Below are 16,907 nucleotides of genomic sequence, written 5' to 3'. Positions count from 1 at the left end.
CATATAAAGAACAAGGGATAAGGGTTTTGCATAGATTTGTGAGTACATGAATCCACCCCCTTTTTCCCCATGGAAGGATAGTGCATTGGCCACAGGTATCCTGTCAGGACTACAGATTTGCCCAACAAGTGGCTCTGCGAATGTTCTGTGGAATGGTGGAGAAGAATGGGAAAGAATATTATACTTACTAATCATACTATAATGGAATCTTTAATGTTCTTGAATATAACTGTGCATTTAGAGAAACTCAGTGAAATGCAATTCTTTTAGGCTGTGTCTAGACTGGCAAGTTTTTCCGCAAAAGCAAATGCTTGCCAGCTGTCTACACTGGCCGCTTGAATTTCCACAAGAACACTGACGATCTCATGTAAGATTGTCAGTGTTCTTGCAGAAATACTATGCTGCTCCCGTTCGGGCAAAAGCCCTCTTGTGCAAATGCTTTTGCGCAAGAGGGCCCGTGTAGACAATGCGGTATTGTTTTGCACAAAAAAGCCCCGATTGCGAAAATGGCGATCGGGGCTTTCTTGCGCAAAACCGCGTCTAGATTGGCACGGACGCTTTTCCACAAGAAGTGCTTATGCGGAAAAGCGTCCGTGCCAATCTAGATGTTCTTTTCCGCAAATGCTTTTAACGGAAAAACTTTTCCGTTAAAAGCATTTGCGTAAAAGCATGCCAGTCTAGACATAGCCTTAATGTATAGCCATGTATTTCAGTTTCAGCTATGGTGGATCCCATAGACAAATTTATTCTGTTAAAATGACATAATTATTAAAGGTTTTTACTATATTTTATAAAATGGGGAAAAAATAGAAAGCAGCAGCATTTTCTCTATAAAGGTTTATCATACGAAGGAAGTGAAAGTCAGGCATTTCATAAATGGACAAAATATATGCAGTCTGATGCAGCCTGTATAGTATTCATTTTATTGAAGCACTCCAGGGACATAAACAGGGAAACATAAAGAGCTCAGGAAAGAAAAAACATCTGTAAAAATGTTATAGTTGTTCAGCTGATTCTAACAACACTGTAGCATATTCTTCACAGATGTTGTACAGAATATTGAATTAAGCATTCAGATTATCAGTTGCATGTTTTTTTTAAATTGGTTGTTTTTTTCCCCAATTGTAGATTCTTTAGAAGTGATCTCTTACAAAATTTCCTCTGGTGATCCATATGGAAGATTCTCTATTGACCCTCAGTTTGGTATCATTCTCACCAAAAAGCATCTGGACCATGAAGCCCAGTCTCTTATTGTACTTACTATCCAGTCACAGTTGGGCAGCTCCCCTGTCTACAGTAGCACCCAGGTCAATATATCTGTGATTGATGTCAATGACAATCCTCCAGTATTTCTTACAGACTCTGATAAGATAACTATACCACATAATACAGTTCCTGGCACAGCTCTGTACATTGCTCATGCAGAAGATAAAGACAGTGGGCTAAATGGGATAATCAAATATACTATTGCAAACAGGCAGTCAGATGCATTTAACATTGACCCAAGCCTTGGGGTGGTATCTCTCATCAGGACTCTGTTCACGAATAAGCAGCATGAATACACTCTGCCTATAACAGCTGAAGATCATGGAACTCCTCCACTGAGATCTTTATTAATTCTGAAAGTGATTGTTGAAGAGCAAAAGATGGGCCCTACCTTGATTTTTGAAAACTTGGTATATCAAGTAGAAGTCAGTGAGACTTCATCACTGAATGCCAAAATTCTGCAAGTACAAGCCCACACACAAATTTCACAGCACACTGCCTTACAGATAGTGTACTCCCTGGAGCCTAGCGCAGATTCTGCTGCATTTGGAATTGATCCTGACACCGGCTGGATTTACATCCGGAAGCATCTGAACTATGAATTTATACAGATGTACAATTTTAGAGCCTTTGTCAGCATCCCAGAGGACAACTCAGGGCAAAATGCAAGTACTTCGGTAATAGTTAATGTCCTGGATGAAAATGACAATTCTCCAATGTTCATTCATGATCTTTATTTTTTTGAAGTCGAGGAAAGTCCTGTTCCCCGAGGTGTGGTTGGCACCATCACCGCAGTTGACAGAGACTCAGGAAGAAATGGACAGCTTTCCTATTTCCTTTTGTCAGATGGAAAATTTTTCAAAATTAATTCTAACACAGGTAGCATGTTATGAGTTATAATCTCCCTGTTATTGCTTTTAGAAAGAAGTGTTACTCTATAGGCATTAATGTAATGTGTGAAGTCCAGGAACTATTAACTCTTATTTCAGGAGGGTATATGAATAATTAATATGCATAATTCAGAACTGCAAAAAGCTGGGATGGAATAATCAATGAAGAGTAGAATAACCTAGAGGGTTTGTTTCTTTTCTTTTGTTCTCAGCTCAGTAATGGCTTTTCTTTGCTTACTCACTCACTCACTCACTCACTCATAAGTTTGTTTTTGATCTCAGAATTTTCAGGAGTATTAAATAATTGCTTTAGTAAATCATATAAAAAATTCTTAATTGTCTACTGGTCAGGTAAGATTGAAAGGAAATTATCAGCGATAAGGAAAGAATGAAAGGAATAGCGACATTTTAAAGGAAGCACATGTGTTAAAATATTAATTAGTTATATATTAAAACTGTGAATTGAAGATATCAGTAGTATCACAAAAAAACACGTTGTCCTCGAAAAGTTATGCACTGTAAAATGAATCCCAGAATGCTCTCAGTATTAGCTATTATCTCCAGTATATTTTAGCAGTATAGAATAAAATACTGAAAGACATGCAGAAGGGGAGGCCTTTAAGAAACACTGGTACTGTGAATACACTGACTAGTGAGAGACAGCTTTTCAACACAGATCTGCAGTCTAAGTTTCCACCATGTAAAATGGTGTATACCTAAGGGGTTGAAGGGCCCTTCTACTTTGGAAATGTGGCATCTCTAAAGAAAACTACTATTTCAAAGTAAAGTTTTGTATAATCTTATAAAAGTTTAAAGGTAAACAGAGGGAGATAAGTAACAGAGTAGCTCTATAAAATGTATTATAAGTCCATCTATCTGAAAAACAGGGTCAGGGGAGATACTAAAAATCCTCAGATAAAACATGAATGCAGTTGAACAGCTGTCCGGAAGCCTGTATTAAATTTGCCCACTGGGATCTCCAGTCTTAGAGTATGATGAAGATCAGATTTGCTGGTCACCAGAGTGAGTCTCTGTTGAGAATTTCCTAACCATGAAACACAGTGAAGATAAGGCCAGCAGTTAAAGTCTGCACTTTAAAAAGTTCTCCAGCCTACAGAGAAAACCAGACTGCTCCTTTTAAAACAGCCAGCCTGCATAGTTGGCTGATGTTGTTTCATTGTATGAGTTTGTGGGATCCGAAGTGCAGTGAAGAGTGGAATATAACCCTGGGGTATATAAATAAACTTTGATTAACTCAGTGTTTCTATAGAATGTTGTTTAATAAACTGGAATAGTACTCTATATAGTAGGCATATCAAATGATGCAAGCAGTTCGTTTATACTCTGCAGTGTATATGTCTATAATTTTACTTTAGGATTTTGTTAATACAATCTCAGTGCCTTTTTCTTTCATCTTCTTTGTCCAACAGGGGAAATTATAAACTGGGTTGCATTAGACCATGAGCAGCAAACCTACCACCAGTTGATCGTACTAGTAACTGACCATGGTGCTCCACGGCGTAATGCCACAACAATGGCATATGTCTTAGTTGCTGACCTCAATGATAATCAGCCTTACTTTCCTCAAATTCCATCTGGAAAAGAAGTGACCATCAAGGTTTGTAGTAACTGTTTCAGTGACTCTAATCCAGTCAGTCATAGTGGTACAGGATTTGTTTTGAGCACCATCTTGTGGCAACAAAGCTTGAATTGAGACTTCCTTCCAAAGTTCTGTTCGCACCAAGCGTTTTATGTTTAATGAAAAACATGTGCTCTGAATGGTACATGGTCATGATTAAATCAAGTGTATTCTCTCAGTAAGACGTGTCTTTTATTCCATGTGAAAGTTACATTGTCTATTTCCCCTAGCATAACCTAAATCAGGGGTGGGGAACCTCAGGCCCAGGAACAAAATGCGGGCTCTGGGTTGCTTGGTTCTGGCCCCGCAGGCTCAGGGCCCCCAGCATTAGGGAGCCTGTGCTGGTGCTCCAGCCCCCCAGCTGTCCCCTGGGGAGTTGGAGCGCACAAAATCTACTAGACTGGGGCCCCCAGGCTCTGGTGTGCAAGGGGAATGTCTTTCTCCTTCTCATTTGGGGGCCACACTGAGGGTTTTTTCTGCTTCTCACTTGTGTGCAGCCGTCCAGCTGATTTTTCTGTGGGTCAGTAGCCCCCAACCCAAAAAAAGTTCCCCACCCCTGACCTAAATGAACAGCATATTCAGATTAATTAAAGCCTGACATTTTAAGGTGTTAAAGAAAATTATATCTAATGTATTTGTTACTTTATTATGGTATTAAATATCATAACGTAAAAATTGGATAAGGCACTCAGGAGTTGGCCTCCGGTATATCTGAATGTATGAGCAGTTGGACTTGAACTGTTTCAGGATTCTTAGGAGCTGAAGTTTATACTGGTATTTTTTTAAATTTGCATGTCATATTTTATTTTAGACTCAAAATGGAATATTAATGGTTTCTGTAAAGAAAAGACAAATGAATTTTATTGGAGTTTTCTTATAATTATATTTATTTAACAATGTGTTTGAAATTTTTAGAATGGAAAGTTTTAGTATATAATTACTTTAATTATTTTGTGGTGTGTGAATTCAGTTACAACTCATCAATGTCCTTTATAATATGTAAAGTGCTCTTATAAACATTATCTGATGGCAGGTTTTGGAAGGGCTGCCAGAAGGTACACTTGTCACCACTGTGTTTGCAAAGGACTTTGATTCTGGAAACAATGGTTTAGTGTTATATTCAGTTTCATCAGGTAAGAATTTATAATTGTTGATTCCCATAGAAAATATAATCAAATAATTATAGGACTAAAGAAGCCACTAAACATATGATAGAAATGTAGCCGTGTTAGTCTGGGGTAGTTGAAGCAAAATGCAGGACAATGTAGCACTTTAAAGACTAACAAGATGGTTTATTAGATGATGCGCTTTCGTGGGCCAGACCCACTTCCTCAGATCTGACTACTTTCTTCCACTATTTGATCTGAGGAAGTGGGTCTGGCCCACGAAAGCTCATCATCTAATAAACCATCTTGTTAGTCTTTAAAGTGCTACATTGTCCTGCATTTTACTAAACATATGGAATGTGATTCCTATTTAGACTAAGGCTCAATTATACAACTGTGGTAGTGAAAAGGGACTTTGAAGGAAGACTATGTTTACAAACATTTTTGGAATCTCTTTATGCTGCCATAGCAGAGGCTTCAATGTATATAGTAATCAGGATACGTATGACAAATATATCATGCCAAAATATTTGAAGAGGCATGAGCACTTAGCTCCCTTCCCATCACTCTCTGCCTCTTTATGGGGACTCACTTGCTCTTATGGCAAGTCACAGAATCTTCAATTAAAGGCAGCAGCTCCCCCCAGGATTAAGACCATAATCATCCAATAGCACACATAGTACAGAGTTTATAATTATGAGCATCTGTTTAACATCTCAGTGGGAACATGATCTCTCCTTTCCCATGTCCAACTGAAAATCTTCCTGCTATAGGAAAAGTTCATGACAGTCTGAGCCTGGGATCCAAAGGTAGCCTGAGTAAACAGTGAGGCTTGTTTGACATTGTTTGCCTGATACTGTTTGGCAATGTAAAAAATATCCACAGAACTCCTGCACATAAGAGGTAAAATATGCCATAGGACCTGATTCTGATTACAGTAAAATCAATGACAAAGCTCTCCTAGTCTTCTGCAGGAGAAAGATTGATCCCTTAATGCTGATCAGAGAGACAAATCTGTTTTGTCTGTCATCATCATACATAACATACGGAAGGACCATCTAAACCAGGCCTGGGTAAAATACGATCTGTGGGCTGGATCCAGCCCACCAAGCCATTGGATCTGGCCCATGGATGCTGCGGGGAGCCCCTGACAGGCTCCCTGCTTGCCTCGCTCCACCCGCATGCCATTCAGAAACGGGGCAGTTTAACTTTAAAAACTGAGTCCAGAGGGGAGCGCGGAAAGCTTTAGGAGCTGTTTCTGTCCCCAGAACAATCCCGTTGGTAGACAGCCATGAAGCACAAGGAGCTCTTAGTTCTTCATAGAGCACATAGCTGCAGCCTGTGCGTAGGCGGGGGCAGGGCAGGCAGGGAGGCTGATTCAGGGATGGGTTGCTGGCTGGTAGGTCTCCTGGCTAAAGCCTGCCTCTGGCACCCGAGCTCCTCCCTACCCCAATCCTCTGCCCCCCACTCCTGCCACTCTACTCCACATACCCAAATCCTCTGCTCCCCTTCTGCACCCATACCCGCTCCCAGATCCAATACTCGAATCCCCTGCCCCAGATTAGTCCCCCCGTGCCAGATCACAACCCAAACCCCTGCACCCTCTCCTGTACCCTAATTCCCTGCCCTAGGTCACAATCTAGTCCCCTGGACCCCAGTCCAGTGCCCCAGGTCACAACTGCCTTCTTCCCCCAAGCTCCCTTCTGTATCCAACCTCCATTCCATGCTCCACACCTCCTCCATAAATATCATGGAAGAGTGTGGCCCTTGATCACTTTGCAAATTTTTGGAGTGCCCCCCCATCAAAAATTATTGTGCACCCCTGATCTAAACAATGAGAAAAAATGGCAGTTCCCTTGGCTATTCCACATTATTTGTTCAAGAATGTAAAACATGTTAAGAAAAAAATGATTTCTGAAAAACTATTAGTAAAGGGTTCATATTAGAATGCAATAATATTATTCTTTACACTCTGCTTTGTTTCACATGATTTAAGGAGTCAGTGTCTTTCATGCTTAATATTTTAAATCTGCAGTAATTGGCACACAAAACATGTAAATTGATTGAAAACAGGCTATGCAATAAAACAGCTCTGATGTTTCCATCTGAGTTCTGTAGTTTCTCATCTGTTTCCTTTTGCTTAACTTGAGCTCAAATCCATGCCTCTGTCAGTTTATACATGTCATGATTATTTGTCACTTCAGAATAAAAAACCAAAACTAAAGTACCATAAAACTAAATTACCTCTCACTCTTAAAGGAAAAAAGAAGTCAGTAATCCCTTCATGGCAAGGCTGAGGTCACTTATTATGAGTTATGTTCCCTCTACCTTCATGCACTAAATTTGCCTTCTGTAGGAGGAAGACACCCCGATCTCCAAAAGGGTCAGAGTGTTAAATCTGCTCTCCTACAAACAGACACTTTAAAATTACATTTTTGCAGCTGGGTTGAAAATATTGCAGTTGTAATGTATTTGTGTAATAAAAATCATCGATTTATCTGAAGGTCTGTTTTATTGCATCTATTTCTCTTAAATAGGGAGAATTACAAAGTGCTAGGAACCTATGTTACTCCTAAAAGTATAGAACTAGATCGCCACCTCCTGGGGAAAGGATAAAAAAGGCATGAGAACTGCTTTATGTTGAGCCTTAAAGACCTGTCAGGAAACTGTCCCCTCTAGTGCAGTAGGGAGTTAGAAGGCTGCAGAACAGGTGGCAATCAAGGCCTCCAACCCTGTGGACCAAGAATGCTGAAGTAAAGGTTTGTCTGTGTAGGTAACTGTCCCTCTGCAGAGTCCCACCTTCCCTTCAGTAGGACAAAGGATTTCCCTCATTGGCTGTACAATAGAAACCTTGGAGATAACTCAATAGGAATACAAATTATGAAAATGATTACTATCCCCACATTTAATTTTTTAGTATGTTACCACTATAAATGTCAAAAGGTTAAATATATTATATTCTGACTAAAAACCTTATTTGGTCAAATAAAGTAAACTAAAAAACCCCCCCAAAACCTTCAACAGTGAAACTAGATATCTTGTCAGTGAACAAATCTAGAGACATCTGACTTTCCCCAATAATACATTTGTATTACCTGGTGAATGACATTTCATAGCTAGTTCTTTTATTTCACAGTGATAAATGGCTTAATATTTTTAAAAGTCAGAAATCAATAATTTGGTAATGAGCTTTTGTTCAGAAGATAACCCAGTACTAAAATATAATGAATAAATATAGTCTGTATTAATGACTATAAGAACTACTGTAAAAACACCGTGATCAGTTTGTGATATGCATATTTTTTTCAACTATTAAGGGACTGTCTCAAGATCAAGAGTTATGGATATCAGTTCCACTGGGATGCTAGACACTGAGTAATATTTTATATTCTTAAGATCCTTAAAGAAATTTTGAGCTAAAATACAAATTAAATTGTGTAAGGGAAAAACTTAAACAACAACAAATAGGCTAGCAGCCCCTTAAAGACTAACAAAACATGTAGATGGCATCATGGGCTTTTGTGGGCACAACCCACTTCATATAAATGGAGTATTAAAGGTCCAGTTCCAAAATAAATAGTAGGGTCCAAAATAAATAGTAGGGTATGGTGGGGGGAGAAATAGAAGGGAAAAGGGGAGAGAAGTCAATTAGAGTGTTCATGTTGCATGAAACTGACAGAGAAGGTGCAAATTGTTATGTACACATTGTTTTTTTAAGTCATTGGGCTGTGGAAGGTAGTGTGCTAGCCTACCCTTCTGAAGCTTGTGTAAAGGAGTTAATCATAAATATGCACCTTTATTTTAAAAAGGAAAACTTTTAAGTGAACATTGTTGTTTACTCAAAGACACAAATGTGAGCTTTAAAAGTTTAAAATGTAAATTAAATCAAAACAAAATACCATGAAACCCTAAAATATCCAGATATGCATGATCATCTAGTCACAGTTCTACTGCTCTTATATCATCATTCATAAATAACTAGTAATCTACACTCAGCTGTATACTCAAAAACTTATATCTTTATAGCGCCAGTAACTGAAAATGTATCTATCCGGACTAGTTCGCTTTTATTAATTATAGTATAGCAGTTCCAAAAAGGGCACCTGTTTTTGAAGCCTATGAAAGTCAATTATATTTGAGAAAGATCTAGTGTCATTGTGTGATTAGTTACTAATGACAGCTAGGTTTCCAGGAACAGATTGTGACAGCTCTGGGATACAGGGCTTGACAATCAGTTGAGACAAATAAATGAGCTGAATGCCTGTGTTCTTCTTTGAGTGCTTGCTCATGTCCATTCCAATAGGTATGTGTCTATGCTGTCTGCTTGATCTCTGGAAAGATTTCTTTTAGTATCACCCACTGAGTCAGCTGTAGAGCCCGCAGGAGTGACGCCCTTATGGCAGTGTATATAGGCTACAGCTGACCTGCCGCCTGCTCTGTTCCTTCTTACACCCCAGTGACAGTCATTGAAGCTACTTTGCTTTTGCTTTCCAAGCACTATTCTAGTAGCATCTCATAGTTAGTTGTAAATAGTTGTAGTGCCACAAATAGGATAATAGAATCTAGGGCTGGAAGAGACTTCAAGAGGTCATCGAGTCCAGCCCCCTGCCCAAAGCAGAACCAATCCTAACTAAATCATCCCAGCCAGGGCTTTGTCAAGCTGGGACTTAAAAACCTTTAGGGATGGAGATTCCACCACCTCCCTAGGTAACCCATTCCAGTACTTCACCATCCTCCTAGTGAAATAGTTTTTCCTAATATCCAACCTAGACCTCCCCCACTGTAACTTAAGACCATTGCTCCTTGTTTTGCCATCCGTCACTACTGAGAACAGCATCTCTCCATCCTCTTTGGAACCTCCCTTCAGGAAGTTGAAGGCTGCTATCAAATCTGCCTTCACTCTTCTCTTCTGAAAACTAAATAAGCCCAAATAACTCAGCCTCTCTTCATAGGTCATGTGCTCCAGCCCCCAATCATTTTGGTTGCCTTCCGCTGTACCCTCTCCAGTGCGTCCATATCCTTTCTGTTGTTGGGGGCCCACAATTGGATTCAATTCTCCAGATGTGGCCTCACCAGCGCCAAGTAAAGGGGAATAATAACTTCTCTAGATCTGCTGGAAATGCTCCTCCTAATGCATCCTCATATGCCATTAGCCTTCTTTGCTGCAAGGGCACATGTTTAACTCATATCCAGCTTCTCATCCACTGTAATCCCCAGGTCCTTTTCTGCTGAACTGCTACTTAGCCAGTCTATAACAATGCTTGGGATTCTTCCATCCCCAGTGCAGAACTCTGCACTTGTCCTTGTTGAACCTCATCAGATTTCTTTTGGCTCAATCGTCATAAACTCATAGACTTTAAAGTCAGAAGGGACCATTATGATCATCTAGTCTGACCCCCTGCACAGTGCAGGCCACAGAATCTCACTCACCGCCTCCTAGAATAATCCTCTCACCTATATCTCAGATATTGAAGCCTTCAAATACTTTGAAGACCCCAAGATGCAGAGAATCCTCCAGCTGTGATCTGTACCCCATGCTACAGAGGAAGGCGAAAAACCTCCAGGGCCTCTGCCAATCTACCCTGGAGGAAAATTCCTTCCCGACCCCAAATATGGCGATCGGCTAAAACCTGAGCATGTGGGCAAGACTCACCAGCCAGATACCCAGAAAGTTCTCTATAGTAACTCCTATCATCCCTCCATTGACCTATTTACAACTGATAATGAATGGGTCAATTAGTTACCAAGATCATGTTATCTCATCAGACCATCCCCTTCATAAACCCATCTAAATAAACCCATCTTCATAAACCCATCCAGCTTAATTTTGAAGCCAGACAGATCTTTTGCCCCCACTACTTCCCTTGGAAGGCCGTTCCAGAACCTCACTCCTCTAATGGTTAGAAACCTTCATCTAATCTCAAGTCTAAACTTCCTACTAGCCAGTTTATATCCATTTGTTCTTGTGTCCACATTGGTATTAAGCTTAAATAATTCCTCTCCCTCCCTGGTATTTATCCCTCTAATATATTTAAAGAGTGCAATCATGTCCCCCCTCAGCCTTCTTTTGGTTAAGGTAAACAAGCCAAGCTCCTTGAGTCTCCTTTCATAAGACAGGTTTTCCATTCCTCAGATCATCCTAGTGGCCCTTCTTTGTACCTGTTCCAGTTTGAATTCATCCTTCTTGAACATGGGAGACCAGAACTGCACACAGTATTCCAAATGGGGTCTCACCAATGCCTTGTATAATGGCACTAACACCTCCTTATTCCTACTGGAAATACCTCGCCTAATACATCCCAAGATCGTATTAGCCTTTTTCACGGCCATATCACAATGGCGTCTCATAGTCATCCTATAATCAACCAGGACTCCGAGGTCCTTCTCCTCCTCCGTTACGTCCAACTGATGTGTCCCCAGCTTATAACTAAAATTCTTGTTATTAATCCCTAAATGCATAACCTTACACTTCTCACTATTAAATTTCATCCTATTGCTATCACTCCAATTTACAAGGTAATCCAGATCTTCCTGTATGATATCCTGATCCTTTTCTGAATTGGCAGTACCTCCCAACTTTGTGTCATCCGCAGATTTTATCAGGACACTTCCACTTTTGGTGCCAACGTCAGTGATAAAAAGATTAAATAAAATTGGCCCCAAAACATCCCTGAGGGACTCCGCTAGTAACCTTCCTCCAATCCTCTGTTTGTCTAAGTCAGTGGTCACCAACCTTTTGTGGCTGCCGGGCACCCAGAGGCGGGGCTGCTCATGTTGGGTGTCCGGGGGCGGGGCTGCTCACGCGCCACGCTTCCGGCGGTGGGGCCATGCATGCGCTGCGCGCCGGGGGTAGGGACCGCCTACGCTCCCTGAGCCCAGGGCCGGCACCGCACATGTGCCACGCGCCCGGGGCAGAGGCCGCCCATGTGCCCGGGGGCAGCACCACGCATGTGCCCGCGCCGGGGGCGGGGCCAGCCCAGATGTTTCGGCGGGCGCACATAAATGCCCCAGCAGGCGCCATGGCACCCGCAGGCACCGCGTTGGGGACCACTGGTCTAAGTCACTGTGGACCCTATCCCTGTCCTCCAATGTATCTACCTCTTCCCCTAGCTTAGTGTCATTCACAAACTTGCTGAGGGCGCAATCCATCACCTCATCCGATTCATTAATAAAGATGTTGAACAAAACTGGCCCTAGAAACAATCCTCGGGGCACTCTGCTTGAAACTGACTGCCAACCAGACATTGATCACTAGCCATTGGGCCCAACAATCTAGCCACTTTACAGTTCGTTTATCCAATCCATACATCCTGGCAAGAATATGTGAACACTTTTTTACTGGGAACTTTAGTGACTGAATACATCAAAAGGCAAAGAGTGGCAGGGTCAGCTGAGTCCTGCACCAAAGTCGGGGAAGTGAAAAAGCTGGATCTGTTCGGCCATAAGATCTGTTCTACCAGGGGTCTTCAGATTCAAGTGGCTAGCCAGCAGGCAGTTCTTAGCAGCTACACCTTCAACCTGTGGAATTCACTAATAAAACTCCAGGAGCTTGCTCCCTTATACTCACACTCTTAGTTTATGGTGTTAATGGAGGAAGGCAAGGAGGTATCAAGGACCTCTCTACAAGCAGCTCTCATTTCAGGAAACTCTGCACCCCATACCATGGCTACTGAAGTTACCCTGAAGTTCAGTGCATGGTTGCAGGTGTCAGTTATATCCTCATGGTCCAAAACATTATATCAACCTGCCCTTTGACTGTGTGTGGTTGTTGCAGAGGACATGGATTCCTTCTTTCACAGGCTGAAGGACTTGAGGGAAGCATTGAACTCCCTGGGGATTCACTCTCCTGCATCCTAGAAGCCCTACAAACCTCAGCTCCCTGCCTAGTTTTGAGACCTCATCACTTCCAGCAAGAAAGCAAGGTTTTGATTGGTCTCCCTGCTCTCTATATCTCCTTTCCTGGATTCAGAGGACTTGGCATGAAAGATGCATACTTCCACATCTCTATTACCATGGCCCACAGAAGGTTCTTCCACTTGGTAGTTGGTGGCCAGTGCAACCAGTTCACAGTGGTTTTATTCAGGCTCTCAGCAGCTCCCCACATATTCACGAAGTAGTGGCAGCATTCCTCTACCATAACCAGGGTCAATTGTTCCCATATGTGGACGATTTGCTCATCAGGGTCAAGCTACAAGTTCAAGTGATGGAGCATTTGGCCCTGACTCATGCCACTTTTCCTCAGGCTGGGCCTCATTTTGAAAGTGCCCAAATCCATACTGGTCCTATACAAAAAATAGTTCACAGGGGCTCTTTGACTCCATGATAGCTAGGGGACACTTCTGACCTGCAGGGACATCATTGAGACCTTTTGCCAGTTCCTCACAACAACATCCAGAATGAAGCTGCTAGGCCACATGATGTTTACATACATGGTCCAGCACACCAAACTGCCCCTCTAGGCATGGTTAATGGAGGGGTAAAAGCTGGTCAGGAACTCCTGGACAGTATTGTAACCTTCCCCCTGCCCATTCTCCAGGCTCTATGCTGGTGGCTACAAGTGCAGAAGTCCCCTTCATCAAACTGCAGCCCTACCATGTCTCTAGTCTTGGACATCTTAGCACTAGGGTAGGGAGTGCAGGGAGGCAATAACAGAAGCCAAGACCTGTGGTCACAGGCGCAGTTCTCATTGCATGTCATTGTATGTGAACTCAGGGCCGTTCATCTGGTGTGCCAGGCATTCAGAAACTATATTCAAGAGTGCCTATGTGGCAGTGCTCAGACAACACATTGGCAATGCTCTGTATAAAAAAACCAGGGTGGTACATTCTCCTCTCCTCTTTGCCAGGAAGCCCTAGAACTCTGGGGGGTTTGCATTGCCAAATTGATACACCTGCAAGTGTCATACCTTCTGGGTGCACAGAAGCAACTAGCAGACCAACTCAGATGCTCATTCCTCAGTCACAAATTGGCCATTAAGCTTAACATTGCCCTGTCAAACTTCCAAAGCTGGGGGCTTCCCTACTTGGATCTGATCGTGACATGGAGCAACAGGAAGTGCCAACGGCTCTGCCCTTCCTGAACCACAGTTCTAATTCCATTGCAGATGTATTGTACCACTTTCGATTGAGCTACATGCTGTACCCTTTCCCACTCCTTCCCTCTCATTCCGAGAGTCCTTTTTAAGATCTGCCAACCCAAGGCTTCATGAATCCTAATAGCACTGGTGTGGTCCCACCAGCATTGGTTCATCATTGGTTCGACAGAATAGTAGCCTTCCACTTATGCTTGGACCTCATCACTCAGAATTACAGTGCAAACTCTTTCCCTGATCCTATACCCCCTCCTACTCCAATCCATCTTAGACCCCACACCTTCTCCATTAATTTAGAAGAGCGAAGCCCTTGACCATTTACCCAATTCCTGGAGGTTTCTCCCTCCCATCAAAAATCATTGCTTCCCCCTGCTCTACCCTCATGTACCTGTTCCCCAGTAGGACCTTAACTTTGTCTTAATAAGGTTCATGGCCACTCCATTTGAATGCATGGCCACCTGCTCTCTCTCCTACCTTTCATGTTACTTGGGGAGGGTTTTTTTAAATTTAAGCTTCATTTGTTAGAACATGAAGGATATATTAATGCACTTTTGTTTATTATTGTCAGTTACTATAAAATATAGCATTTGTAGTAAATTTTATAAACATATGCTTATAGAGTTTTTTAGTCCTATTTTTCTCTCTCCTTTAACTTTCTCTTGCGCTGGAATTTTCTGTGATAAAATGTTGTTTGGAATAATGGAGGGTAGCTGTGAATACTGTGACACATGCTATTAAAGCCTTAAACACAAGCCTTACCAAGAGCTATATATGAAAATAATTGTATAGAAACATTAATTTTCTGAAAATAAAATGGAAAATGCAGAATACAATATTTTCCATAAAATATATTTGCTTGTTCACCCTATGTCCTTTTGGTTGGTAATTTCCTAGGTTTGTTGCACAATGAAAAGCAAGAATCAAATTAAAAGGGGTTAAATGATGCACTGGAAATGAATTTTCACTCTAAAATAGCCTTGAAGACTAATGAAAAAGATCTCCTGAATATTTACAATCAATGCCGTGTTTTCACAATAGTCTCCTAAATTGCATATTAAAATATTGAGACCCAAATATTTTGCAGACACCTCTGGGCTAAGCTTATTGCATGCATAAATGGCCATTTTCATGTGCATCTAATTTGCATATGCAGATTTGGGGAACAGTTTCATACTCAGGTTCTCCATGGAAATATAGCTCTTTATGTATATTTTGTTTACATCATCTGTCTTTGATTTGTTTTTACTGTAATTGCTTATTAGAATGTCCTTGCAGCAGCTATATGACATGTAGTTTGGCCAGAAGAAAATAAATTGTTGCTCCTTTAAGGGCTCTCTTTGCCACTGGAGGGAGGGAGAGGAAGGGGTATACTGAGGTGGAGCAGGAGGAGTCTGGCCCAGGTCAGGGAAGGCACTTCCCTTACAGCTGACTGAAAGGGGTGTGTGTCTTATTTATACCCCATTAAGAACATAAGAACGGCCATACTGGGTCAGACCAAAGGTCCAACTAGCCCAGTATCCGGTCAGCCGACAGTGGCCAATACCAGATGCCCCAGAGGGAGGGATCACAATAGGTAATCCTCACATGATCCCTCCCCTGTCTCCCACTTCCAGAGAAACAGAGGCTAGAAACATTCAGCTCCCAGAAGTCCTCTTTCATCTGATTTTGGCTGGCAGCATCCAGCCTCCAACCCATAGAATCTGAAAAAGATCTGGGTTTCTTCATGGTGTGCTGTGGTCACTATGCTAGTCACCCAGTCTTCCTTGGAGGAAATAATTCCTTCCCAGTCCCCTCGCTGAAGTGGGATTGGTTGGGGTTTTTTGGCCTTCCCCACAGTGGGTTTGGGATCCATGAAATGGGATGAGGGTTTTAGGCTATAATGTTGCAACTTAGTACCTAAACTTGTACCAGATTTCCAATCCGTGTATAGTCCCCTTAACCTTTAAATGAGAGGCTGAAGGAAGCAAGGTCCCAGCAACAGGATGGCTAGGGCCAGACTGAGGGTTATGTGGAAATTTTCAAGGAAATGATGACCTGCTCTGTGCAATGTATTGTCAGCCTCTCCCAGATATTTTAAGCCAATAAAGTTGTGGCCTAATTAAACCACATCCATGACCTCTTCTCTTGCCTTTTGGCTGGATGATAGCAGCTGTTATGCTATGCAATTATATTTAACACACAAACAAACCTTATTAAAATACATGTGGCAACATATTGTATACACGATATTTTGAGGGGAAAATTGTTAGACTGCATTTGAAATTTCCAGTTTCTTATGTTTTAAATATTTTTTGAACATTCTGCTAAAATTGGGGAGGAAACCTGGGATTTCATTCTAGGAATTTCAATATTTCAAGTGGGAGAGAGAAGGCATAAATAGCTAGATATGGTGTGGCAATATTCTTATTAGCTAACATTTCCTTGGAGTCTAGAATAAATACTAATATGGGGTAGCTACTAGTGTTAATTTAAATGATAATCTACCCATTATTGGACTTGTAGCCATTCTTTGTTTGAACTATAAAGGATTAATTTACAGAGGGATAGGCAAAAATAATGAAGAGTCCAGTGGCACATTAAAGACTAACAATTTATTAGGATATAAGCTTTTAGCTCCATCCCTTGAAAGCTTATGCCCCAATAAATTGTTGGTCTATAAGGTGGCGTAGGACTCACTGTTTTTATAAAAGAATTGTTTCTGATTTTCCCATTTTGTTCTAAGGCAAGTATGCATAGGATTTTAACTCTGAGGGTATGTCTACACTACAGCGCTAATTCGAACTAACTTAGTTTGAATTAGTTAATTCGAACTAAGCTAATTCGAACTAACACATCCAGACTAAAAAACTAGTTCGAATTAGCGTTTTGCTAATTCGAACTAGCATGTCTACATTAAGTGGACCCTGAACTGGGGT

At 41.5% G+C, this 16,907-nt stretch overlaps 1 protein-coding gene across 1 annotated transcript in view; it reads left to right on the top strand.

Annotated features, from left to right (window-relative positions):
- Positions 1 to 16,907, top strand: part of DCHS2 (dachsous cadherin-related 2) — a 190,054-nt gene that overhangs the window by 106,868 nt on the left and 66,279 nt on the right. Inside the window, exons 5-7 of the mRNA XM_025185469.2 lie at positions 1,129 to 2,145; positions 3,587 to 3,774; positions 4,829 to 4,928. Coding sequence (XP_025041254.2) covers positions 1,129 to 2,145; positions 3,587 to 3,774; positions 4,829 to 4,928 — 1,305 coding nt within the window. The remainder of the gene's footprint in view (positions 1 to 1,128; positions 2,146 to 3,586; positions 3,775 to 4,828; positions 4,929 to 16,907) is intronic.

The sequence above is a fragment of the Pelodiscus sinensis genome, chromosome 5 (genome assembly GCF_049634645.1).
Source record: "Pelodiscus sinensis isolate JC-2024 chromosome 5, ASM4963464v1, whole genome shotgun sequence".
NCBI lineage: Eukaryota > Metazoa > Chordata > Testudines > Trionychidae > Pelodiscus > Pelodiscus sinensis.
This window is presented reverse-complemented; position numbering and strand designations above follow the sequence as displayed.